This window comes from Diorhabda carinulata, chromosome 1 (genome assembly GCF_026250575.1).
Source record: "Diorhabda carinulata isolate Delta chromosome 1, icDioCari1.1, whole genome shotgun sequence".
In the NCBI taxonomy this organism is placed as follows: Eukaryota; Metazoa; Arthropoda; class Insecta; order Coleoptera; family Chrysomelidae; genus Diorhabda; species Diorhabda carinulata.
The window spans coordinates 31,294,555-31,321,899 of record NC_079460.1 but is presented as its reverse complement, the minus strand read 5'-3'; the positions used below and the strand labels follow the sequence as shown (position 1 = coordinate 31,321,899).

General features: G+C 29.8%; 2 protein-coding genes across 3 annotated transcripts in view; one reads left to right on the top strand and one right to left on the bottom strand.

The window, feature by feature from the left end:
* LOC130894961 (uncharacterized) overlaps positions 1-3,331 on the bottom strand; it is a 37,475-nt gene extending 34,144 nt beyond the window's left edge. Inside the window, exon 1 of the mRNA XM_057802033.1 lies at positions 3,202-3,331. Coding sequence (XP_057658016.1) covers positions 3,202-3,331 — 130 coding nt within the window. The remainder of the gene's footprint in view (positions 1-3,201) is intronic.
* The window catches only part of LOC130899053 (suppressor of lurcher protein 1), a 253,451-nt gene that overhangs the window by 94,604 nt on the left and 131,502 nt on the right, over positions 1-27,345 (top strand). The gene's annotated exons all lie outside the window — the stretch shown is intronic.

Below are 27,345 nucleotides of genomic sequence, written 5' to 3'. Positions count from 1 at the left end.
CCTCCTTCTTGATAATTTTATGACAATACTTCCTCTTAAACCTGTATGAATTCCGTTAAAAAATCCTATGACAATGGAATATATATATATATATATATATATATATATATATAATATAATATATATTACATATAATAATCTAAATGTTCTTGATTTTAGGTTTCTTCTCTTTTTAAGAACTAGCAAAAAAAACTAATTTTAAAACAGAAGAAAATTAAGAACATTTAGACGCATTAATATATCAAAAGGTCTAAGAAATTAAAGAAATATATATATATATATATATATATATATATATATATATATATATATTATATTTTCTTCAATCATATTCTAAAAGCAGAAGAGTGAGAAATACAAAACAAAGTTAAACTTCTAGGATAAAATTTGTCGTTCCCCTTTTTAATTTCACAAATATTTTTTCGAGTAATTGAACAATAAGTCAAACGATAGAATTCTCTAGAATTATGTGATTTTGTCAAACACAATTAGCCTAAATTAACCTATCAACACTTATTCATATATTCATTTTATCGAACTAGCGTTTAGATAATAGATATACAACCGGAATGGTAAATGGTCCAGAGATAATTTAATAAATTTAATTTGGAAACAATGTATTTCATATGTGAAAACTGAAGACAATATTGCTTTGTTCATTGAAATATGTAAAATTTTATTAGTTATGTAATTTATCAAATATATAGTTAGAAAAATTGCAATTGTAATCAATAAAGTACATAAAAGTGATTAGTGGAATAATAAATTATAAATAAATACCATTCTGTAAAAGTGAAAAGCGACTAACAATATCACATTATCAATTCATTCTGGTTTTCAAATATCAAATGTAAGTGTAAAATGCAATATGAAATGTGTCAAGAATGAAAATACAGAAAACTACCACTAGAAAATAAGTATTTTCTTCAAAGTATTTCGGAATAAATTTAGATCAAATTGTCCAAACAGAATTGAGAAAAAAAAGACATATCAAGTTCAATGTAAGAATGCAAATAATTGAAAAAATGTTTATATGACATAGGTAATGGTTAAAACTTATGTTTCACATAAAAATATTGATATGGCTCTTCTCAACGCAAATCTTACTAATCCGAGTCGAGAAGTGCTACGATCACACCTTTATTATATTTGTGTTTGAATATTATTGTCTCGCTTCAGTGATTGCTTACCTTCATTTGTCTCTAAAAACATCCATAATCACATCGACATAATAAAAAAATGGAATGTATTGACAATCATAGCTAAGAAAATAACCATTAGATAAGTAATATCGTATTCAAACTCAGATCAAATAGCCCAATAAGGTTAAAAAACTTGAAATTGAAAACCAATTTGTGATAGAAATCACTGAAAAATAGGGACGACATAAAGAGAAGACCTCAGAAGAGTTGTGCGAAAAATTTGGTTGGTACTTCCTATTGGGAATTACATATGTAGGTACTTTTTTGATTTTTGTATGACAGTGATGTTATTACTTACGTCTAAGTATAATAAGTGTTCAGAAACACTACATCTTCATCGACTCATCCAATATAATCCAGCAACATTAACTTTCACGTGACTCATTGTCTGTCAGTGACGTGGAAAAACTTGCTTCTTTATTATTCATAAATTAGGCAATGAACTCAATTATCAAACTAGATTTGTAAAAGTAACCCCAGTATGCAAGGAAGTTTTTTCACCTAAAAGTCGTTCTCAGTTGTTAGAGTGAATTATTTGGAATTCACTTTAAACTTTATAGAAGATATTATTGGAGAATAATAGTTCTTTTCACGGTATAAAAAATAACGGAAAGATGCCTTATCATCGTACAAACTGTTTTAGAGGTTTTCAATTACAGCTTCCATTAGTACGATTTTTCAGCTGTTCAAAGTTTGGTAGAATTCATTTTATTACGCGCTAGTCAGAAATATTTTTAGTTTTGATGGGTTTTCGTAAGAGAAAAGAAATTTTAAGTTGTTACGCCCTGCAGCTTTACAAAAACTTTCAGAAAGTTCTGCTTTAAAAATTAATTTATCGTTTTAGTTTCAGCTTATTGTGTGTAGCTTAGCTACAGGATATATAACTTGTTTCGGTAGTTACGGATCTCAAATGAATCAATTCCTGTATTCCTCCTTCTTAGATCGTTAGTAACAATAAAGATGAGGAAAGTATATATCAAATCCAATGATATCTAAATGTTGTGAACAAAACGTCTTCTGAATTGAATATGAAAAATTAACTTTAAAAAATAATTATATTTACAAATACTGCAGGAACAAGAGTGCGCTTGACCTCGTAGCGATAGCAAGCCAAACAAGAAGGTAGTTTCCTCAAAGGTAGTTTAGATCCGGACATAATATGCATTCTCCGCACTTTTTATATTACGCAAAAAAATGTTGGTGACATTTTGAAAGAAATAAGAGTTATGCAACATGTAAAAAAATGATATGCTATTTTTTGACAAAAATAAAACGGCCTCATTTTGGTGATTGCTTCGTGCTTGATACTTTATACAAAATTTGTATGATATACTAATCTGTCTTAGAAATGGAAAACTTCACTTTGTATTCTCAAGATGACATCTTTCACTTATTTGGCTTCATGGATTAAACCATGAACATAAGACTTCTCAGCGCCTTCCATTTATCTCTATTTAATGCTAGGTTTATATTCTTCTAAAATGTCTAAGTGAAGCATCCGCGCTGTTTTTTCTTTCATATTAATTCATTTTTCATTTATCTCTGCCAAGCAGTATTCGAGTAAAACCACAAGTTTTTGTATATTACTCTTTCGTTCATATTTCTTAATAATTTGTTTTGTTAGTGTCTTCATTAGTGATCAATCAACTGATATTAGTAAGATACTGATCAAACATGATTGTGTCTTAGTCCACGTTTCCAATATCCTCCATATCGCCTAGTTATCTTCGCAGTTTGACTGACTCTCTTATCATCATTTTCGCCGCTTATACGGATTGATCGCTAGCTTTGACAAATATCATAAACAATTAATTAATATACAGTATACATTTTTATTCTGTTACTTTGAATTTTCGATTGCACAAATACACAAAAGGCACAATTTATTCATAGTACTAATAAAATTTAGAAAGTAAAGGTACCCTCAAATAAGCTTTGAAATTGTTCATCGCTAATATCTTGAAATGATAAAATCGCCTCATATAAATCTTCCTTTCACCTTTCTTCTTTTCTTTAGTTTGTTGCGAGCTGTAGCTTGTAAATTCTGCACGTAAATCTCCCTTTTCGTCTACTTTCGTACTCTCTTTTTCCTCATTTTTTTTGTAAGCTGGAACTTGTAAAGGCTGCATGTTTATTTTCCTTTTCGTCTAATTCTGCTTTCTTATTCCGCTTATTGCACGCAATAATCTGTATGTAAGCCTCCATTTCCCACTTTCAACGCTTTCTTATTTTCCACTTTTTGTTCCTCCCAAGAACTTGCATCTCCTACAGGTAAATCTCCTTCTTCGTTTACTTCCGCTCTCTCCCTTTTCTCATTTTTTTGCGTGCCGGAATTTGCATAACCCATATGTAAACCTCCCTTTTCGTTTACTGCCACATTCTTCTCTTTGTTAAGTTGGACGCTTGAATTAGTGAAGTCTGCTATTGTTTTTAACGATCCAGGTTCATGTAAATCTACAAATTTCGTTACAGGATCAACGATAATTGGATATTCTAATTTTTTTTTGATGCTATTAATACTTCTTCTAAGAGTTTCCTTGTACGTCTCGTTTATGTTTTTACCATTCAGAGCACTTTCAAGGGAAGAAGTCAACGAATCAACATAGGGATTGAGTGCAGCTTCTTTTCTTTTTCTTTCTTTGTATTGGCTTATATACTGGCTTGGTGTAATAGACAACAGATAGTCCACTTTATCATTGTAAGTGGGGTGAAGCGAGGAAAATCTCTTTCTAGGTATCACATGTTCAATGTTCAATTCGTCTTTTCCAATTGATTTTCCACATGATGCGACCAAACAGCATTTTCTCGTGGTCGCTTCAATTCTCTGGGGAATTACATGAACTCTTGATATACAATGATACGAGCTGTAATCAGTTTCATTTGAATGGTGTTGTTTTAGTTTGAGTTGATCATTTTTTCTTCGAAATATAGTTCTAATTCCAAATATAAGGAGAACTTGACTTACACATAACATGAAAACCAGAAAAATTTCCATAGAGAACGTTTGATATGAATATATGTAATTCATTATTGACTTCGATATTAACTTTTCAAAGTAGCTTAATACATTACCCATATTAGAAAAAAATCTCATAACAAAATAATAATATATAAACTTCTTGACAACAAAAAAATATGTCATTTTGGCAACAATAACCATAAAATACTTATACGATGTAGCTGTCACTTTTTCACTTAGTAACTTTAAAAAGTTGATCCATCTTATTACGTAATTTGAATGCTTTTTAACGTTCTTAATATTGCTAGTGAAACTTGAGAAAGAGTCGAAAGCAAAAAAGGATGTGCATGTTGGATATATATTGATGATGAATTCCAGGATCGGTCACCTGTCATTTATCAGCTCACATCTATGGTCTATAGTATCTATAGTAAACTTTTTAGTCAGGATGATGTTGACAAAAAACGTACGTATTTGCGAACTGTATTTATAATGTTCTGGTTTTCTATCAATTTCTGTCGGCTTGTCACATCGTCAGAATCCTCAAAACATGGATAATTTTCAGCCTAGATTTACTAAATTTGAATGAGCACTATTCTCCTTTTCTAGATTTAGACTAGTTTAATCTACGTATAATTGTGTCAAAGAAATACTGAATATTAGTTAATGAAACAGAAAGGAGCATTTATCCATACGTTTTTCCTCTGAAGTTTAACAATGAGTGTGGAATTCTTTAAAACATTGCATTTCCTGATTGAAGATCAAAGAATTAATCATAGTTAATGAATTTCTTACACATGCTGACTAAAAAATCCACTATTTTCTTAGGTGAAGGACCAGAAATGTAAGCGGTTTAATGACAGGTGACAGTTACTGAAATTGATCATCAATATATAGCTCATATGCATATCCTTTTTTGCTCGTTTACTCTTCTCAAATTTTCTTATTAGAAATTGAAAAAGGATTTAAATTATATGATAAAATAAAGTTAAACCTTTTTGTTAATCAATTATCAACGAAGAAAAAGTGACAGCTATGTCATAAAGTATTCTATGGTTATCACAGTTGACAAAATTAAGTGATATTTATGTTTGTTGTCAAAAACTTCACATTATTATTCTGTTATGAGAACTATTTTTGTCTAATATGGGTGACATATTAAGTTATTTTGGAAAGTTAATCTCGAAGACAATCATGAATTACATATATCAGCCGTCCTCCATGGAAATATTTCTGGCCTTGCTGTTATTTGTAAGCCAAATTTTCCTTATATTTGGAATGAAAAGAGTATTTCGAAGAAGAAATGCTGATCCACATAATCAACTCACACTTAAGCAACACCATTCAAATGAAACTAACTGCAGCTCATATCATACTCTATCAAGAATTCAGTTAAATCCTCAGAGAATTGAAGCATCTACGAAAAAATGCTGTTTCATTCCATCATGTGAGAAATCAACTGCAAAAACCGAATTGAACATTGAGTATGTGATACCTGGAAAGAGATATTCGTCATTTTGTCCTACTTACAATGATACAGTGGACTATCTCTTGTCTATTACACCCAGCCAGTATACAAGTAAATACAAAGAACGAAAAAGAAAAGAAGCTGCACTGAAGCCTTTCGTTGATTCGTTGACATATTCACTTAACAGGGCTCTGCATAGCAGAGACATGAATGAGATGCACAGAGAAACTCTCAGGAAAAGTATCAGCAACATCAAGGAAAAATTCGGAAATCCAATAGTAGTTGACCGTATAGCGAACTTTGCAGATTTTTATGAACATAAATCATTAAAAGCAATAGCAGAGCTTGCTACTTCTAACGTTCAGCACAAAGAGGAGAACAGAACGGAAGCAGGGGAAAAGGACGATTCGCATGCAGAATTTTTAAGCTCTTGCCTGCAGCGGAACCAGAAAAAGGAGAAGATAGAAATTGATGAAAAGGGCGATTTATACGCAGAATTCGCAAGATCCATCTTACAACCAAATAAAAAAAGGGAGGAAGCGCATGTAGTCGAAAACGGAGATTTTCATGTAGAAGTTGTAATTTCTGGCAAGCAACAAAATGAGGAAAAGGAGAAATCGGAAGTAAATGGAAATGATGAAAAGGAGAGAGTGGAAGTACACAAAAAGGAACATTTCGAGGAGGTGATTTTATCATTACAAAACATTATCGATGAACAATCCTAAAAAAATTTGATATGGTTTTATATACTTATTTGCTGTTTAAATTTCAGTAGTATTGTTATTGAGCTCTAAATTTCAAGTAAAAATATAACAATATATATTGTATTTTATTATAGTATATATTTTTGGAACACAACGATCAATCATTGAGGAAATATTCAGTGAATTCAATTTATAAGTTGGAAAGAAAAGAAAGAATTGCTTTGACACAACTGCGAAAATACTTGAACTTGCCGAGGGTATACCCGTTATCTAAATATAAGAATTTTGTTGTTAACAAACCTTCGCTGCTTGATTTAAAGGCGATAATTTTGTTTACATCGAACGCATTGTACTTTTGTAAGATAAGCTTAGTATGAGTGAGTTAATTGAAAGAAATCCATGAATTTCTTCATCAATGCTGGTTATACAATTTTACAGTTGATAACCTCTCCATTATTTATGGAAAACATTTGAACATTATTTTCAAATGTAGCTATTACAAGTGGTGGAGACTATATTCCACTATTACATCATGTACGTATAGACGGGTAGACATAGACATAGACAATACTGTGATCCAAATATTTTGAATTGTGGGAAAAACTAAAAATCAAATATTTTTTGACTTTATATAACTACCGAAAGAAAGAGAGAGAAAGAAACTGAAATATCTTTTGAAATATTGGACTAATATCAAATTTTTTTCTTTTGCACGTTAATGCTCAGTACTTATCAGATAAATGGCTAACAAACTCTAAATTATTCGACATTCTCAAATCTTCTTAAAGAAAGAAACCATAAGAGTCCTCGATTTCCATACTAATATAGAAAAACTTCCATCCTCACTTTTTTAAATGTCAACTGCGACCGTTATAAGTACTTTCATGAGATTAGTGGTTATCATTCATATTATATATATAAGCTAGATTTTTTCCATATTAAATTAAGATGATGTACATAAATCGTAAAATAGTCTCGAAACCTACCACAAAATATTTTTCAAAGCGATAATGGCAGAGAGTTTGCTAATAAAGCTGTTCAGAAAACTTGTAAAATGTGGTCCGAATTGAAAATTGTACATGCTAAATCCAGACACTCTCAAAGTCAAGGGTCAGTAGAGAGAGCAAACCAGGATATAGAGAATATAATGTGTGCGTGGTTGGAAGATAACAACACTAAGAATAAATGGTCGGAAGGGTTACGTTTTCTACAAATTATTCAGCTTATTCTAAGTCAAATAACAATAATAGAAAAATAGTAATTTAATCTGATTTTATAATTGCACCCAAAAGGTGATGCGACATTATGTATAATGTCGAGTCAGTTTGTTTATTTCGATAATTATTATAAAATTGCCCACTAATATTGCACTTAGGGTTTTCGAACTACTGAAAACTTTGAGAGAGAAAAAACAGAATAGAAAATAAGATGTATCTCAATGAGGCGATCAAAAGTTCATATAGGACATATAGAAAAAAGGAAAAAAGAGAAAGGAATGACGAAAAGAATTAGGAAAAAAGAAGAACAATTAGCTCTTCGAACAAACTGAATGATACTAAAACGACAACTGCCCAGAGGAAAGTAGAAAAAAAAACTAAAAAAAGCTACAACCAAATGAAATTTGAAAGAAACTAGTCACAATAGGAAAATCAACTAATGTTATAATTATCAGTTATTTAAACGTACGACAAAAAGTTTGATTATCAATATTGCTTATATTTCAGCATGACAACAATTCCAAGAAATTCCAGTATAATCGATTTATTAGGTTCAATTATTGGTAACACAAGAAAAAATTTATTGATATATTGATAATAAATTTCTCTTTCAACCCTCCTTTGACTTGATCTACATTATTGTTCTTAAATTTAGTTATACAATGTGGTCCAATCGTATGGAATAAATTAAATTTTACCGTTATTACGTACTATGTGAAAAAAACCTGAAACAGGCCGATTTTTATTCTTAAATTGACAATTCATAGTATTCACAGACAATATTATTTCCCTTCAGCCCCCTTCCTGAATTATAATATAAGAAAAGGGGTCGTGTGGCACCTTGTTGGAAAGGGATTCTTGTTCTCTGTTCAGCAATATAAAGTTTTTTTGAATTGTATAGAATATTCAAAGAAAATTCACATTGAGGAGCACAGTGGAAGGTAAATTTAAACTTCTGACTTTTACTAAATGAAATATAAAATTTATTTTTATGTATTGAATCGAAAAATATACGTAGCTCTATCACGTTGAAAACAAGTCAAAATTCACTCACTTCATGGTGAATCTTTTCGAAATGTAACACATAAAGTTATTTTCTCCTATAATTATATTTTTGGTTTTTGGAAGTTTATTTTTTAAAAAACAAACTTATGTGAAGTGTAAAATTACTTGAACTTTCTCATACATGTTCATATTCGTATGCGTTCTAAAAAAAACATATATAAATATATATAAATTCGATATGACATAAACATACTTAAATTATTACAATGTAACTTATAGAAAGCTTATTTCAAGTTATTTTCTTGAAATCGAAAAACAATATTAGGCAATATTAAGATTCTGATAAAATTAACCTCTTTTTATTAGTGTACAGAAGCATTTTAATCGAATATAATCAAAAAAATACGCAATGCAAAGAAACCTCATTAATTACTGACACGAAAATCATAGTTAATCCTAAAACCAGAATTAACTATCAGGAACAAATAACTGTCCGTATCAGAGAGATAAAAGTAATGTTCTTATCTACCAGAAATAGAATATATGAATGTTACGTTGAAAATTGTACGACTTTCCAAATATTCTCATATTCAGATCTATCCACCTATTCCAATATTTTCTTCCTTACTTCTTTGTGTGGAAATTGATTATATATTATTTCATAAAAAGAAAATTTTATCTATCTTCGTGTCTTCGTGGGAAATACTGGAAAAAATCATATTTAACAATAATATGCTATTATATTTGATCACAAAACTAAAGCACGAAGAACAAACAGACTCCCAAGTGATAAAGTGATGAGATATTTCAATGTATTTCACGGGTAAGCGAAGTATTGAGCCCTTCGCTCCGCTTTTTCTCTATGAAAGAATACATAATCTCCTTCATAGCAATCTCAATTTAAAATATTCAAAGGAATATTATATAATCATTAAATACATAATTTCACCACATACAACATCATTTTACTAGATTTTACTTAAAATATTGAACAGAATGGAAATGAATCCACAATCGACCCTATTCACAACTCATCAATTTTGAAAGTTTTAGTCATCCCATATCTACCCATTTACTAATCTAGAAGATATTACTTGCATTCTTACCAACTAGAATCCAAGATCTGTTTCAAAATTTTCAATGGTGTTTTGCAAAACAATTGTTTAATTTAATCCTTCCATTAACAATTATATTTTTCTGTAATTGTGATCTTGTCATGGCAATAATATAAATTAAAAATTTATTCATTGACATTTATCGTATAGTTAATATTATTTCTTCTAATGAATGTATTTATTCATAATAACTTAACATCTAGAACAACTATAATAAAACTTCAAAGAATTATATCACTGGAAAAAGTAATGAGAGAGACAATATTTTTGATTAGTCCTTGCCTTGATAAATTGAGTCAAGGGAACAGAATAAGTGACTTACGTAGCCACGAGAAGCGAGATTCTTGTTTTCAGAGACGGATATTTGTAGCTCCTAAAGGAAATTGATATGTGTCTCGATAAGGTCGAAGCAATTTAAAAATGCCATCCTTTCACTTCTTATAAGTGACCGCTGATAAAAAAGATTTATTGTTGCTTATCGTAGACCAGTTACTGAAATGAATAAAAAATTGGAATAGAATAAGATGATCTTCAATGTACTGATTGTATTAACAAATTTTTTTAAGTCCTATACTTATATTATTTTTTTAAATATGTACTACAACCACTTTAACGATAATCATTCAGATATAATATCCAATTGAAATGCAACATTCGATTAAAAATCTTCAATATATATATATATATATATATATATATATATAAACCATAAAGTGGAAATATCCGAATATCCAAAATTACATCCTTGGTTTGAAAAAAAATCTGAAGGATGTCAGCCTAAAAAAAGCTTAAGCGTTTTCTACTAATTAAACAAAGCAATTTATTGGAGAAGCTTTAGATGTTGAATATTTATATTCCAAAGTAAGTGAATCTTGGGTTTAAATGTGATGTAAATGTAATAAAGAATTTTTTTTGTAGGTAGCTTATATTTTTGGTATTATGGAAACTTGTAGGGAGGCAAGAGCTGGACAAGTTAGAACTTGGCGATAAAAATTATTTTGAAACGACCCTCTAGTAACAATAAAATATACAAAAATAAAAGCAGCTCTATAAATCCACAGTCATGGAAAAATATTATGAAATCTGCGAGAAGTAAAAACTGTAGAACTCTTTTTTTTATAAATCACGTGAACAGCAAATGCACCAAACAAAACGTAGGAATAAACAAATTTGGAAATATAGGAATGAAAATTTGTTCTGCCACAATCATAATTGATGCAGATTCTGACATAACTTCACTAAAGCATCACGGCAGATGAAAATCCACGATAGTAACCGAAAGCTACATTAACGAATCATTCCAAAATAAAATCAACGTATCCAATCAAATTTTGAATTCCATTGAGTACACTCAAATTAATAATGCTATAAACATTACTCTATCATTATCAACTATATCATCAACCAATACAGTGACAAATTTGGCTAAAATGCGACAATTGAATATTCATAACTGTATGTAATTTATTAAATTATTCATATTTTTTTTAATAGAGTGGTATCATACACAGTTTCATTCACCAGATATAACAAATAGATAACATAGGGAAATAGCTATACCTGCTATACAAGTTTAGTTTCATTTGAGTTATTGTGCAAAATTTCAGATACAAAATTTGTAGAAAATACTTATTAATAAGTTAGTTAATACTTGAGCAAGAGGAACACAATAGTTTTAAAGAATTCAAAGTATTTTCTGAAATCTCATTTCTTATTTCTCTATAAGATTTATGATTCCCCCTTTACGTTTTTGCATATATATCGTTTTTTCACATATCTCTTTTCAACTAGTCAAAGAATTTCCTCAGCCTTCTTCAAAATTATGAAGTTTTGTAATGGTGTTTGAGATGCAATTGTAAACTTGGCTCTGTAATATATGTCTTTGTGTCTATTACTATGAGAAATTACAAACAGAGCTGATGATTACCTTAAATACAAATACATACAAAATACATCTGATAGTGATTGTCGGTTAAAAACACTTCGAACAATATAGAGGATGAATACCTGTCATCAGATTTCATCATTGTTTTCAGACTAAGCTAAATTTCTATTTCTGATATTTCTATCCTTGTTTTATACAAGCTTATTATATATTATGTTCGAGAATATTTTACAAAAAAACGCAACACGTTGAAAACGATTATCCTACCTGGATTATAGAAAAAAAATTGAATTATCGAATTTCAAGCAATATTTCACTAAGATTCAAAGAAAAATATATGAAAGGACTTAAAACCTAATACTGAAACAAAAAACTTTTAAATAGTTACAAATAGAATACATTAGAAATTTATAGAAAAGTTAAAATTTAACTGGAATTGAAATCCAATTATAGAGAGTAAAGTTCTATATTTAGGACCTAATTGGTGCTAGGCTGGGTTCTTATTGATTCAAAGTATTTGTTTTACAAACATCGGTATTCCATGTCTTGGTATTCATTGACCTCGCAATACAGGGTAGCTCTTTTCGAAATTTTTTGTTTTTTGTATACTAAGCCATCGCTGAATGCGAGGTCTACATCCCTAAACTTTACGTCTATTCTTTTTCCAATATCATTGATGTAGTCATTCATACATGTGCCATTCGGGTTGATTCCCAGATACGTGACATGATATTTTAAAATAAAAGCTGGGAGAAACATCCTATTTCTAAAATAAAGTGGGCTATTCATTAAAACTGACCAAAAATCAGAGATATTTATTCAAAAAATAAATATCAAAAGAAGCAAAAAATGTATATTAAAAAGTTAATAATCTAAAGCGTACGTTTTCGTGAACTCTGATATTGTCATATGAAACAAATGGCTCTATTAAGAAGAACGTATTTTACTTTAAAAGGTTTTTTATACAGACCTAGAGAGCTTTATCGCAAAAGATATGAAAAGCATATTTTCAAGTCCTCCATTGTGTCGAAAGCGGTTTTCGAAATAATCTATAATGTCTAGAAGGAGTGATATAACGTAAAATGTTGATAATATATTATAAACATGAAAGATATCACGCTCACTATTCACATTATTTGAGGCTGTTTATTAAAGGGCAGACTGCTTGACCCTTCTTACTCATTATTTCTAATAAGCGTCTCTTGGAGCAAGAATAATGAAACATCAGGTGCTTTATCGACTATAGAATTCAGTTTACATCTTTTGTTCATTGCAACATGGTTCAACTTCAATCATTTGAAAGCTCATTGTAATAAATGAAAATACATTTGGAAGGTTATATTTCCGTTAAATTCAAAGTAATCAGATTAAACTTAAATTATCTCGTTGGACGTGCCCATATATAAAGCAGACATAATGTTATTATTCGGTGTATGTTTTTGCAACGTTAGACCACCTATCTTATTTCAACATTATACCCGTATCCTTTCAAGTGATAGATTTCAGCCCGTCAATTTTTGTTGGATTCGACATCTACCGTTTTCCTATTCTAGTCTTTGCGAATGAATCAAGTCATGGAAGTTCGCCAGTACTTAATCCAATGAATAGTGGAAAGTGACTCTAAGCTCTTAATGAGTCATATTTATTGATGAAAATTATGAAACTGTCGTAATAGTTCAATTTAAGCTATATTGGAGTGAGGAAATTTTTGAAAGATAATTCCTTCTGTGTAATCTGTGTAATTATCTTAAATTCGCAATTGATATACAGATAGTAAGAAATGAGAACACACTAGACTAGTGTTATATGGATTATACTAAGCTAATTTTGTCATAAATTGAACATTTTTTGCTTGTTCAACTGATCTGAATCATTACAATATTGACCATTTTTCCTCAATATATATGTATATATATGATCAATAAAGATAACACTTTGGGAATTACAAAACACCGTGATTTTATGGAAAAAAAAGTTTTTTTGATAGCGTCGCTTTTCTAGGATAAAGTTCTTTAACTATATTTTTGCGTCCGGGGTATATTGCTGTTCGCAAGCTACTGTAGAATATCCATGGAAAAACGAATGATTTAATTTGAAAATATAGAAACTTAACTCATTGATTCGAATTTTAAATTTCGAGCAATGTTTTGTTCACTATTTAGGTATCGCAGCACCCACCTTGCAGATAGCTTTTTCACATCATCTTCGCAGAATATTGTATTGGGTTGAAATATTCACTTAATCAATTATCTCATGTACTTGTATTCTACGATAGCTGATTAAGAGGACACCAATTCTTGAGTAGTTACAGTGAATAACGGTCCCGAACGTGTTCATACGGTACATTTAAAAGAGAGAACCACGGGACAGACACTCTCAGGATAATATTCATATAACTTTTCCAGGGTTTCTACAGTTGAGTTACTACGTAAAATATAATCTTCAATCAGTATCAGAAATTCTTTTTTCTCCATATTTATCGAACAGCAACGAAAATAATTTATATATATATATATATATATATATATATATATATATATATATATATATATATATATATATATATAACCATGAGATATTTATTTTTTTCAGTTCCAATTTGATTTGTGAAGAACAAGAAATATCACTAAAAGAATGTAATTTGTCAAAAAAGTGAAAGGCTGTTACAGTGGACGAAAATATTCTTTTTCTCAAACATTTTTGTATCTTCAACTGTTTTACTTTTTAGCGCCTTCATATTGAATGGTGTTTTCTGTTACTTAAATTTACTTTAGTCCTTACTCTCATAATTTAAAACATCCAAAACTGATTTCTACGCGTATATTTCTAGCCAATTCTGGAAAGTATACGTTTTAGTTTAAATTGGATATCATTCTAATTTATTTACCACATTCTTTTGCACATTATGTTGGATGAAATTGTTAAAATATTAGAAGCTTTTTTTTGAAATACCTCATTTTGTGATATCTCCACAGTTTAATAAATAGTCTGTTCCTATTTGAGTGTTTCTTCTGAATACACTATGCACTACTACCACTACACCAATACCCATAATTACACAATCATAGTAAGTGTAAGCTTTATTCAGTCGTACAGCTGAAATACAAAGATGAATATAATTGTTAAAAAATCCAAAAAAAAAGTCATAATCATGAATAAAGTTTATTACTTATTCAGAACTTATTTTAAATACGATTTGTTTCTAAATCGCATTATAACTAGTGATGTTTGTGTGTGAGAGGATTTCCTTTCCTATTATCTATTCTCCGTGGAATTTCATCCAAAACGTTCAATTTGTAGCTCATATTGGAAGAGGAGAGGAAAATAAAATGAAATGAAACGAAATAAATCAAAATATTAAAAATTTGTTTATGAGAGGTCGTTTGGACAACTCATAAGAAGAATATTCAAAATGCTCACTTGTATTAGGAATTATAGTAATTCCCTAGTGGTAGTAGTCTGTGCTTGCATAATTTGTTAATTATTTAATTTGGTCAAAAATTGGACGTTTCTAACAGAATTTAATTGAGTCAATAGTTCAAGATAATCACACACACAGGCTCTGGTATAACTGAACAGATAACATGAGTTTTTGTAAATTATAATTTTCCAGGAAATTTGATTTCCCAATAATAATTTTGAAAAATTATCACCACTACTTCAATTCGCGTGTTATATAAATCTAAAATTCCAATACATCATAATTGCTTTCTACAAAATTTTATACGGAAATTTGAATAAAAAAATTACGTCTACTACAAACGTCATTTTTGGTACAAAAGTGTCGAGGCACACGTTTGAATTTATTCTAACACTTGTTTTATTATAGCGAGGGTGCTAATTATCTCGACGCTCCAGAACTCTGTTTCGCGCTAAAGCCCTTGTTAATTAATTTTTATTGGCAGTAGTGCCTTTATCAGTTGATGTTATCTAATATACTCTCTAGAGATAAGATACTTAAGTTTTGATGTAATTGATTTTTTGACCGTTTGGAATAATGCTAAAAAACTGACACTACATTCTATTACAAGGAACAAGTTTTAATCGATATTTTAATTACTCATACATAAGAACTTTAATCAACATTTGGAATTAATCCCATCATATTTCTCATTTAATGAAACTCTAATTGGGGTATAAAATAATTATAAAAATGGAAGAATTTTTTGTTGGTATTCCATTACAAGCTGCTTACACATTTATAGGTTGAATCGCACATGTTAGTATCATATACAGCTCAAATAATACCTTATTTACCTAGATAATTAATAAATAACCATATTCACCGACCATCCAATAGTCCAAAACATTCATGACACCTACCAAACTCTCATTGCTCTTGATATAACAGTCTCTCTCATCTGGCTTCCATCGCACACTGGAATTGATGGAAACGAATGTGCTGAAATCGCAGTACAGCTGGCCAATGATCTGAAGATTAACTTCAAACACCTCACTAAAAATCTTGGCACGATACATGGAGCAAGAGTACTACAGCACTACATCAAATCCACCCAACTACTTCTCACATTATCCTAAACTTTTTGAATAGGAGAAAAGCTGTGACAATAAGAAGACTTCACATCAACCACACGAAACTTACTCACGGCTATTTGATGTCGTCAGAAAGTCGTCCTGTCTGCCAAACTTGTCAAGTTCCTGTGACTGTTAAGCACTTCCTCACCACATATCAACAGTTTGATATGAAAACCAACCTCAAGGAAATACTTAACTGCCCGACGAAAATAAGGAAAATCGTGCAGTTCCTTAAAGCCACCAAGCTGTATGAGAAAATATAATTAATTTGTGTTGTAATAGTATTTATATCAGTTATTATGTATCATGTGATGGTTTTTGTGTGCCAATGACCTGCGCTGTCGAGGCACGTTAAACTGAGATAAAAAAAAATTAATAAATAAAATACATGGGTTTTGAATGAGTAAAAAAATTCTATTGGAATTAATGATTACTCATTATTATCAGATAGTGGATATCCGAACAGGTAACATTCAAATAAATTCAAAGATAAAGAGGCGTCATTGGGGTTAACTCAGTTAGTGAATACCCAAGAAAAAAAATATATATATATATATATATATATATATATATATATATATATATATATATATATAATGCATCTAAATGTTCTTGACTTTAGGTCTCTTCTGTTTTAAACTGTTTTGATAATTTTTAAAAGAAAGATATGTTTTTTTTGATTAGGTTAGGTTAGGTTAGTTAGGTTAGTATTTTTTCACAAAATCTGTAAAATATAAACATAGATAACAAAATGAAAAATTGGATTACAGATCACAAATCACAAATCGTGCACTACATGAAATATACCATTTTTTCAGTTATCATTATTGCTCTTTTTTTACTTTACTTTACAATTTCATTTCAACAGATCGTCTGTTAACTCGTTTGATGAAAACCTGCTATTATGTTCTCATCGGAATTGTATAAAGTTTTGGCTAGTCTGTTAACTGATTGCGTTGGCTTAACGAATTTTCTTTCATCCTGGGTTAGACCTACACCATCGGTATCTCTTCCTGTGAAAATATACGCACCGTACAAATATTGCGGCATGGCATCTGTAAGAGCCACAATTTTTATGCCGTATTTTTCTGGCTTGAATGGAAAATAAATTTTAAATCAGCATCTGCTTTTTAACCTTACAAATATCTCATCCAAGCCTGCAGTTCAATGATATGAATGAACAATCAACTCGTATATTTTCTTTTCTTATTGATTTATTTCATAGGGTTAGCTTTATCTCATATCAGAACACGGGCAGGTGCTTTCACGTTCCTTACTGGTTCCATATTATTCCATTTATGTCAGTTTTCTCCATAGAAATGGTTAGATAGATTATCATCTCGTGAAGGATCACTTAGCATATCTATTTTAGTAAACTATCTTAGTTGTAAAGAGGCCACTGTGACAACCTCGAATTTAGAAAATGGATATTCAGTAAATATGTGATTCAATTAACTGTCAGAATTTTCTAGTCATCAACTGAAGTGTTCTTTTCGAGATCCGAGATTGAAAGGACTTGTCGAGAGAGGAGTAAGGAGTTTATCAAAAAAGACGATATCTCGGTAAAAAATATAAATCTAAAACGTCTAGTAATAGGGTTTCCATTATAATTTCGATAAACTCAAAAACGTTTATTTGAAACAAAAACAAAAAATGAAGAGAATTGTATTGCTGCTTTCAATGTTCAGTGTATCTTTTAGCTCTACAAAATATTCCCAAATTGTGTTAGAAAAAAGTTGGCTAACTATAAAATATCAGAAATATTCAATGTCTTATATGTTCAGGTTTAGTTTAATATTTGGTTCTAAAAATGGTGCAAATTTCAGACCTTCTATATTAAAATTTTGTATATGACGTGCAAGTTGCAATTCTAAGAAGAAATCTAGTTACTTTTTGCCTAATGACCAACCAAATGTCATTTTCAGATCAGTTGACATTCGTAAAACTCCTGGTAAATTTAACCTTATTTCTTCAATTTCTTATTTCTTAGATCTTTTATATTTGTTGTATGCTTCTGAATCGTCTGGATTTTAGGTCTATTCTGTTTTAAAAATTTTTTTTATAATTTTTGAAATATATTTTGATAAAGACTGAAAGTAGTCGAAAAGTCAAACTTTTATCTGTCTTTTAAAAATTATGAGAAAAAAAAACTAATTTTAAAACAGAAGAGACCTAACATCAAGACGATTTAGAAACATCTAATCTTATTTCGATTTTGTTATTGCTGTTATTTGTTTCTAAGATCTTTATTCGTTCTTTATTATTGTGATTCAGGATGGATGAAATATTCTGCAAAAATTATGTAAATATAAACTATTTTTTGTATGTCAAGTGACGTGCAATATTCGTTTATGCAATATTTTGATCTTTCAAGTAATTTTATGCAATTTCTTGCACGTTGTATTGCATCATGTTAAGCGGCCTTTCAGATTTGATTTGACAACAAACCAAATCAAAAAGAAATTTCCCAGGACCCATTTCTAAAAAAGAATCGCTTTGATATCTCATTTCGTCTTGAAGAATTGTTAAATATATGGTTCCGTAATAAAAATTTTTGCTCAACTCTTTGAACCTTTTCCAAGTCGAATTTTGAAAATCGCAGAAATTTATTTTTAGGTATTTGTACGGAGAATGTTTTAGTGCAAAAACGAAGTCGATATCTCAATTAGCGGCCGAGAAAATCCAACAAATCGAATTTGCAAACATACCCAGTTTTACCCCTTTAAAATCGAAATTTTGTAAAATCCTTTCTTAGCGCACCGATACAAATATATCCTCAAAATTTCATGTCTCTATCTTTAATAGCCTTGGCTGGGCATTGATGAGTGAATGAATCAGTCTGTCAGTCAGTCAGTCAGTCAATCAGGACATCCTCTTTTATTGATATAGATAAGTTGTGTTTCGCAATAAATTATCAACCATTTCTATAACAAAAATGTTTTTGAAATGACAAAAACATCATTTTAGTGGTAAACTGTGAATGTTCCAAACAAATATATATTGCTAGTTTAAACAATAAAGATGAGTTTTGTATCTACCAGATGTCACTATAAAAATTTATATCACAAATGTTGCCTCAAAATCAATTTGAAAATCATCAACAAAATTCTCCACCTTCACAGGGTCTGAGGTGAAATTTATGATTTTGAATAGCATGTTGAATATGAAAATTTTACCAGAAATTTTGCAAATATTCCATTTTACGGAATTCTTTAGTGTCTAAAGATGTCTAAATATTAATTTTTATTAATATGTTGATTAAATTTAGATCCATGGATGCAATTAATAAAACCAACTATATTGCACAATTATCCACAAAGAGATTCCAGTCTATGGTGTTTCTGATATCTTAGTTGCTAGTAACAAACTCTTTAAAGCTGCTACTGAGATTTTCCCCTTTCCTGTCGAAAACAGACTTCATTATCTTTCCTAATTATTTTCCTTGTACTATTATACAACCATTTACGTACACTCATTGAGAGGTTAATACTTAGCGTTAAAACTTCGCGGCAATGTTAATTATCTCTAAAGAGGACATGGAATAATATACACTCTTTTGAATTGAACATTAAAAGTCAGCACTTTATACAGATATAAACACATCTGATATTGGCAAAAATAAACGACATCTGATGGTTTTATAAAATCGTAAAAAAATAATAAATATTTTGGAAAAATAATTCAAAAATTGATATACATTACAAAACACCGCGATCGTGTTTTTTGAGTTGAAAAAGTAACTAAAGCAGTGAACATAAAAAATTTTCATAAATATCTAAATGAATGTTTTCAGAATTCTGCGAGGTAAACTTGTGAAATGTGAAGAAATGTAGTATATGACAACTCTAATGATATAAATTGCTATAAAAGTTGATTACTAAGATAGTTATCTAAAATGAAATATAAAGATTAATAATACTTAGATTATTATTCGTAACTGAGTTACCTAGTTACTTACAGCTTTCAATTTTTATTTTTTAATAAAATTTAGGCTACTTTGTACGTAGGTATTTAAACTTTTGACACGTAAAAGTTTGATCACATCGAGCACTGTGATAAATTCAGTTGTCCCCACTATAACTTGACTAAAACAAAAAACTATAATGTAAATTGGATGTATGTCAAATTATTAATCTAAATGATCCCTTAATTGGATTTTTCTTGTAGCTTCGAAATTTCTAATTTTTTATGTAAATAAATGTATTAAGTATTATCGAAAAAAGGACGTGAATAAAACATTTATAAAAGAGGACTTAAATCATAGTTTTTATTCATACGTTTAATTATGATGGAAAATTTTGAAATACTTAAATTTCTTCTTCTTGGAGCTCTTTTCTAAGCAAATATATAAAACGGATTCTGATCTTGGCAGTGCTTCATTAAATACGATTTTACTGACGAAAAGATTAATGGTGGATAGATACGATCATCCAACTAAATAATTTTTGTTTTTGATTGTATGAAAGCATGAGAATCAAATTTAAACAATAGTATCTGAGGCAGCAGGTAATAATTAATGTTGCAAATTGAATCAATTCAATGCCTGTTGAAGCTTATTTGAGAGATGAATTTCTTAGCCATATTCTCCCATTTTTAAATTGATGGTGGTGTTCAAATAATAAGGTTATGCATTATTTTGAACATTATATTGATTATTGTTTAATTTAGAGCTCTAGTATGAAATCTATTCACTGATTTCAGCGAATCTCATGGTGTGAACAATCATATTAATGATATTGATAAATCAGAGTACCTTTATATATTTTTTTACAGAGAGACTAGCTTCAAATGCATCAGCCCATACAGAATGATGAAAATTTTCATACGTATAGAAAACACCAAACCAGGAGTGATATATTTAATCCAAAAAACAAATAATTATTTCATCTTAAATTAAAATTTTTTGTACAACATGAGAGTGATCTATCTCGATAGTACACAACAATTATTAGAGAACATATGCAACTCGAATATACATGCTATACTTGTTCAAAATTACGACACCGAATCACATGTATATTCGTTCTCCAAGCCGACAATAACACCTCATTAGTTTCTTCAAGTTAGGATGCACAAAATGTGCGATATGTGTAAATTTTGGAGAAATAATTAAACAACTGATAAATGTGGTAATGAGATTGAAAATATCAGATGTTTCACAGAGACAAAACTGAAATATATAGATTAAAATATCACGACTAAAATATGTTTCAAATAATTTCATAGCTTACGAATATTTATTGAGCTCTCTACATCCATCTTCAATAACCCTCTAAGTAGTCAACATAATTTTTGAATGAATAGATCAAAAATACAGTGAAGTTAAACTATGTTCAGTAATAAGGTTAAACTGATATTTTCCGAATATTAATTCTGAAACCCATCTTTTGTCAAGAGCCTTTTCAATTTTCCAATATATAACTGTTATTTTTTATCATTTTAATGAATATTCATATACCCCTTATTAAAAGCTTCCAATTATTCTAGCACGCCCAACTATTTAATACGTCAAGCATGACGAGGATCCTTGAGGTTTTGTAATTTAGTTGATAACTATGACCTCATTCAAATAGTGTTTAATGAGAGTACTTATCTTGGTTAAGTTGTCCAATTTGCTATCCCGTAAGCTTCAGAGGTAATTGTCATTTATTGGGGAGATGAATAGCTAAAGAGAAATTATATTGTTTCGAAATTAATATTCTCTTCTAATAGAAATATAGAGGACAAAATTGGACAATTTCATAGGTGTTTGCGAACAAATTAATCTTCCTATATTTTGTCGCATGAATATAATTTGCGCAAGGTTTCCTCATCCATTATAATTATTAATTAAACGGGATGACATTGTTCACATTTGGTTTATTTCCACATAGTTGAAGACAAATTTGTCTCAACGTTTTCCATTAACTATTTCAATGAGTCAAAAAATACAAATATGTAATCAGATATTCAACATGAATAATTATCAGCCCTCATTTTTGAATACCTACTTTAGATTATTATAATTCAACTTAGGATTCTTGAAGATTGTAGGTATCATACATATTAACATCATGAAACTGTGTTTAACAATATACTGAGGAAATTCTCGTATAGTGTCTTCCTCAAAAATTACGTGAAACTATACAGAAATATTTATCATAAGACAATAAAAGCTGCCAAAAATTATTTATTATAATAGGAGACTCGCCCCATTCCCGTAATGTTTCTAAAAAACCATGGTTTATTGTGAATGATCTAAGAAATAAGCCTTCTTCATCGAGCTCTACTTCACATGATAACCTCATCAATAAATACTTTGTGAATGTAGCCAAAAATTTATCGAATTCTATAATTCCTTCTCATGATCCGTTTTCATATCTCCCTGACGCTAATGCTAACTTACACAGTTTCTTCTTTATGTACGTATTTTTAGCAGAGCTTCGTAGTACAATTTATGACATCAAAAATAAATACTCATTTGGAACTTACATAAAAATATTTTTCGAGTCTGCCCGATTGCACATTAAATCAACTTACCCCTTCAATTAACAATTCATTTCAGAATGGCACTTCCCCCAATTGCCTTAAGACGGCTATAATTATACTTTTGTATAAAGGAGGAGATAAAAATAAAACATCGAATTATGGCCCAAATCCACTCATTCCCACGTTATCTAAGATCATAGAAAGATTTGTCAAAAACAGGCTTTTATCAATTTGGGTTTTTGAGTAACAAATGCACAAGTGATGCTATATTCTTCCTTCTTAATAATGTCTACTCTTGCCTAAACAGCCATCACTCCACTACAACAACTTTTGGTGATGTTTCTAAGGCTTTCGATTGTGTTAATTTTAATATTTTAATCAAAAAATTGCAGTGCTACAGTTTCAGTTTCCAAAGAATTGAACTTATCCACCTCCCTAACATATTATTATACCCTTATTGAGTCGCAACTCTGATATACCCTTCACTTCGGGGGTACGTGTGGTGCGACTCAATTCGAGCGAATCTTCTAACTACAAAAGAGAGCTGTTAGATATTTAGTCGGACTAAAGAGCAAGGATCACTGCAAGGACTTCTTTAAAAGATTAAAAATTCTGACTCTTCCTTCTTTATTTATCTTTGGATCTGTTTGCCTAATTCGTAAGCATGCTTCTCCAATTTCAGAAAGGTCGTTGCAGGGCTATCCACTTTCCCGCATTCCGCAATAATTTGAGGACATTTTACTGGAAAGTGACTTCTACTCTATTCAATTCCAGACATGCTGCATAGTGGTTTAGTTTTTGCTACTTATATACTAATTATTACCTATCACTATTGCCTATAATTTTGTTACTCATTGTGGTTTTATTCTGTATATTAAAATTTTATTTTATTTGTATCTTTATTTAGTTATTTTTATTTTTGTTTCTTAGTTTTTACAAGCGTTTGTCTACAAATTGTAACAATTTTTTGACAATAAAGCATTTCTCTCTCTCTCTCTCTCTCTCTCTCTCTCTCTCTCTATAAAAAACTAGATTTTTTCCTTTCTTTTTAATCACTTTTATTCACTGCAATTTGTGGTCTGGTCATCTTCTGTGAGTTCTTGATAGTAATAAATCTTATAAGGTTTCATTTTTCTGACTTCACAGTTATTACAATGGAAGTCTGAGGGATATTGTTGCCTCGTAAAATTTGTATTGATATGCGATATCGATATTTATCGCTAAACTAAGCCTTATAAAATTATTAACAGCAAATAATTGTTATAGTTAACTGATACTCGGTCAGATATTAAAATGAAATTCAAGTAATCCTGTATCCAAACCCTGTATAATACACGAAATTATGAGTCAAATGAGAATACGGAAATTTGGTGAGATGCTACTAACTGATCTGAAGTATTACGACTAATCCTGTGGATATAAGCACCATCTTGGAATGTCGTCAGCCTCATTTTTCCACTACAATTCTAATTGTTGAGCAAACATAAATTGTCCACATATTTTATCCAAATAATAAGTTTTATTAATCTTGGAATTTGCTGATAGTTCAGTATTTCATGCATATTTTTTGGTGTATTGATAAAATTAACTATTATGAATTAGTTTGACAATAGTGATAAACTGACTGATATGAATATTATATATTGACCAATATGTTTCTTAAAACAAATTCCAAAACCATTAGTATGAATAAGGGGTGAGAGAAATGCTTGTTTTGTTTCAATTAAGTAAGGATGTTTTTAATTATTGACATGTGACATGGTTGAAGGGTCCTAATGTAGAAGCCTATAAGATTTGAATATTTTAAATGGGGTTTTTCCATGTGTGCTTGTATGGGGGTACGTTTCGTTTTGTGTTTGGTAAAAATACCTCGCCAAAAACTTAATCAAGCGAATCTATAGAAGGGGGATGCATCTGCTATTGTGTTATTGCTAATCTTGGCTGTCACGAGTTCACGGGGGTAGTTGATATGTGACGATGATCATAGTCGAATTTTGCATTGCAGTTTTTAGAGAGAAATGTTTTCCAAAATACTAGTTTTGATGTGCAAAATGTAACGCGTTGATATACCTTTTTCAAAATCTATTAGAGAAACCAAACAAATTTTCGAGTAATTTGAAATTTTAACATGGATATACCGATGTGTAACCTGACGATCGAATCGCATTCGTAATGAACGGAATAATTACCTTCGTATTTTTTTAATTATGGAACGTTTTCGTTAGAACGTACATCCACTATAACCGCAGCATTGATTGTTTAATAACATTTGCCGCTTCTTTAACTCAAAAGTATACAGTATTAAAAACCAGAATAGATTGTATTTAGAAAATCACTCTGCAATTATAATTGTCTAAATAGGGTGAAAATTTATCAAAATAATGAGTGATCAATAAATGGCAACACAAAAAGTAAACCCAAAAATATCGCCATTATTATATCATTAACATTCATTCCTAATCCCTTTGTATTGATGATAGAAATAAATGTTGCTGTTTTAGTTTTTTACTGTAAATGTACAAAAGCAGGCGATTCCATTAGATTCTCTGGGAAATCAAACAAAAACATACATATATATATGTGAAGAGAATTGAATTTCTAATCAACATGAAAAACTCATTTCTACCATGTGAAAAAATGTCTGTAAAGATTAAGATCACTAGAAGAGTCTACTCCGACCCTCAAAAAAGTGCATTATTGTTATTGAAAATAGTTTATAGAGAAACATAATTTTTCCACCATTCATTATATCATTCAGTCATATTCAAACTAGACGAATGAAATTATATGTGCTACAATTATAAATTTCTAAGGGAACCATGAAAATTTGGCTAATGAACTAATGAAATTATTCATACTGATTACATACTCTAAATTCATTATCCAATTGTTTAACTCAGATTAGAAAGAAAGATATCACTCCCAAAAATATGGAATCCCACAAAAGACGCTCTATTTTAATATCTTTCAATAATCATACAATGCTGAGGGCACAGTGCGGTGCAATGTGCTGAATATATTAAAACTTCATATTTTCTCAAAGGACTTCTTTACTACGTTCTTCCAAGTCAATGATATATTTTACCGAGAAATTTTCCTTACAACAGTCAGATAAAAATTTAATTAAATGAAAGAATGGAGAATGCACCAGGAATGTGAGAAATTTTGAATGACTTTCTCCAACGGAACTTCATAATACCGAAACTGAGCTACAAATATTGAAATTCACAATAAAATATTGCTGGAGAATAATTGGTATTCACTCCTTTGATTCAACTTGCAACCTGTGAAGAATAGAACTGTGTTAATGGCATCAGGATGATCCGGTAAAGAACCAATTTGGGTACAATCATTATTGAATGTATTCTTCTTAAATTTATTAGTTCATATTATCTATTCAATGATATGTGAATTGAAATTACTTCGGCTGAGAATAATATATTTCCGTGACGTTACACTAACCTATTCATATAAACTGCTTATAATATAATTTTACATTTCAAACTATACCTGTATATCAGTTTTGTTTCCAGCATGTTTCCAAAGCAACAAATGTTTAACGTACGGAATTAAATAGAGTTGAACTTTGTTGTCCATACCGAAGAAGTACAGAGTTGAATTGATTTGAAGCTAACTCATAAACTTTGATCAAATTTCCATTGTGAGTTTTCGGAGTTTAGAACTCTATTGAACATGCTCCTTGAATTGAAGACGTGTGCAAATGAGATAATTGTTCGTTCTTGCGATGCTAATTTGGAATTATATTTTAATTGTAGCACGACAATTACGTTGAGCTGGAACTGAAAATAACATATTTGTTGTGGGAATATTCAATGTATATTTCCTTTTAATTAGCTGGTAACAGAATTGGATGTACTGAATTTAATATGTTAAAAAGTAGTTATGTGTGACTAGTAGTCACATCAAATAACCTAAGCAAACTGTTATTTCTAAATAATGATACAAAAAACAATATGTGATCGAAAAGCAAAGATATTATATGAATGCCATCTTATACTGAACAACTAATATAAATTAGTGAAATATTTCTCCCCAGAATTGCTTATAAGAAAAGGTTTTAAATTCAAGAAATAAAGAATTACGAAAAAAGTTTTATGGGAGAGTAACTTTTCAATGTAAAAACTTTATCATTAAAAAATAATATATTATTTTTCTGCATAATCTTTCCATTTTTTTTAATATATTCTTCAGAAACCTTCACCAGATACGCGCTCACCTCTACCATCACCTCTTCATAAAAATAGCGTTCCAGCTAGCCATTTTTTAAGTTTTGGATCTGATAGTAATAAGAGGGAGGCAGATCAGGTGAATATGTTAGATCTGGTAATAAATTGTAACGTAATTAATTCTCACGAAATGTATAGAAAGCAATAATGAGGAAAAAGATGAAAACCCATGTGATTTTTATTTATTTTAATAATTTATTTTAATTAATTATTTCACTTCACACATTTTTTAATGCAAGACATTTCACGTTAACAGTGTATGTTTCATAACTAAATTTATTGTAAATTGTAATCATTTAAAAAAATATTCAAATATCATACGATCCTACTACAAACACAAAATAGTCATTTGTACATTTATTTCCATGAATTATTACTATTTCTTAACGTACATTAATAAATACTTTTCTTTTATAAAGCTCGCGTACAATGATGTCTAGTTTTACAGCTTGTAATGTGATATCATCCCATTATATGCTGTACTAAAATTTCCTATGCTTTCTATAAATTTCCATATACTATACTTGTAAGAACACTAA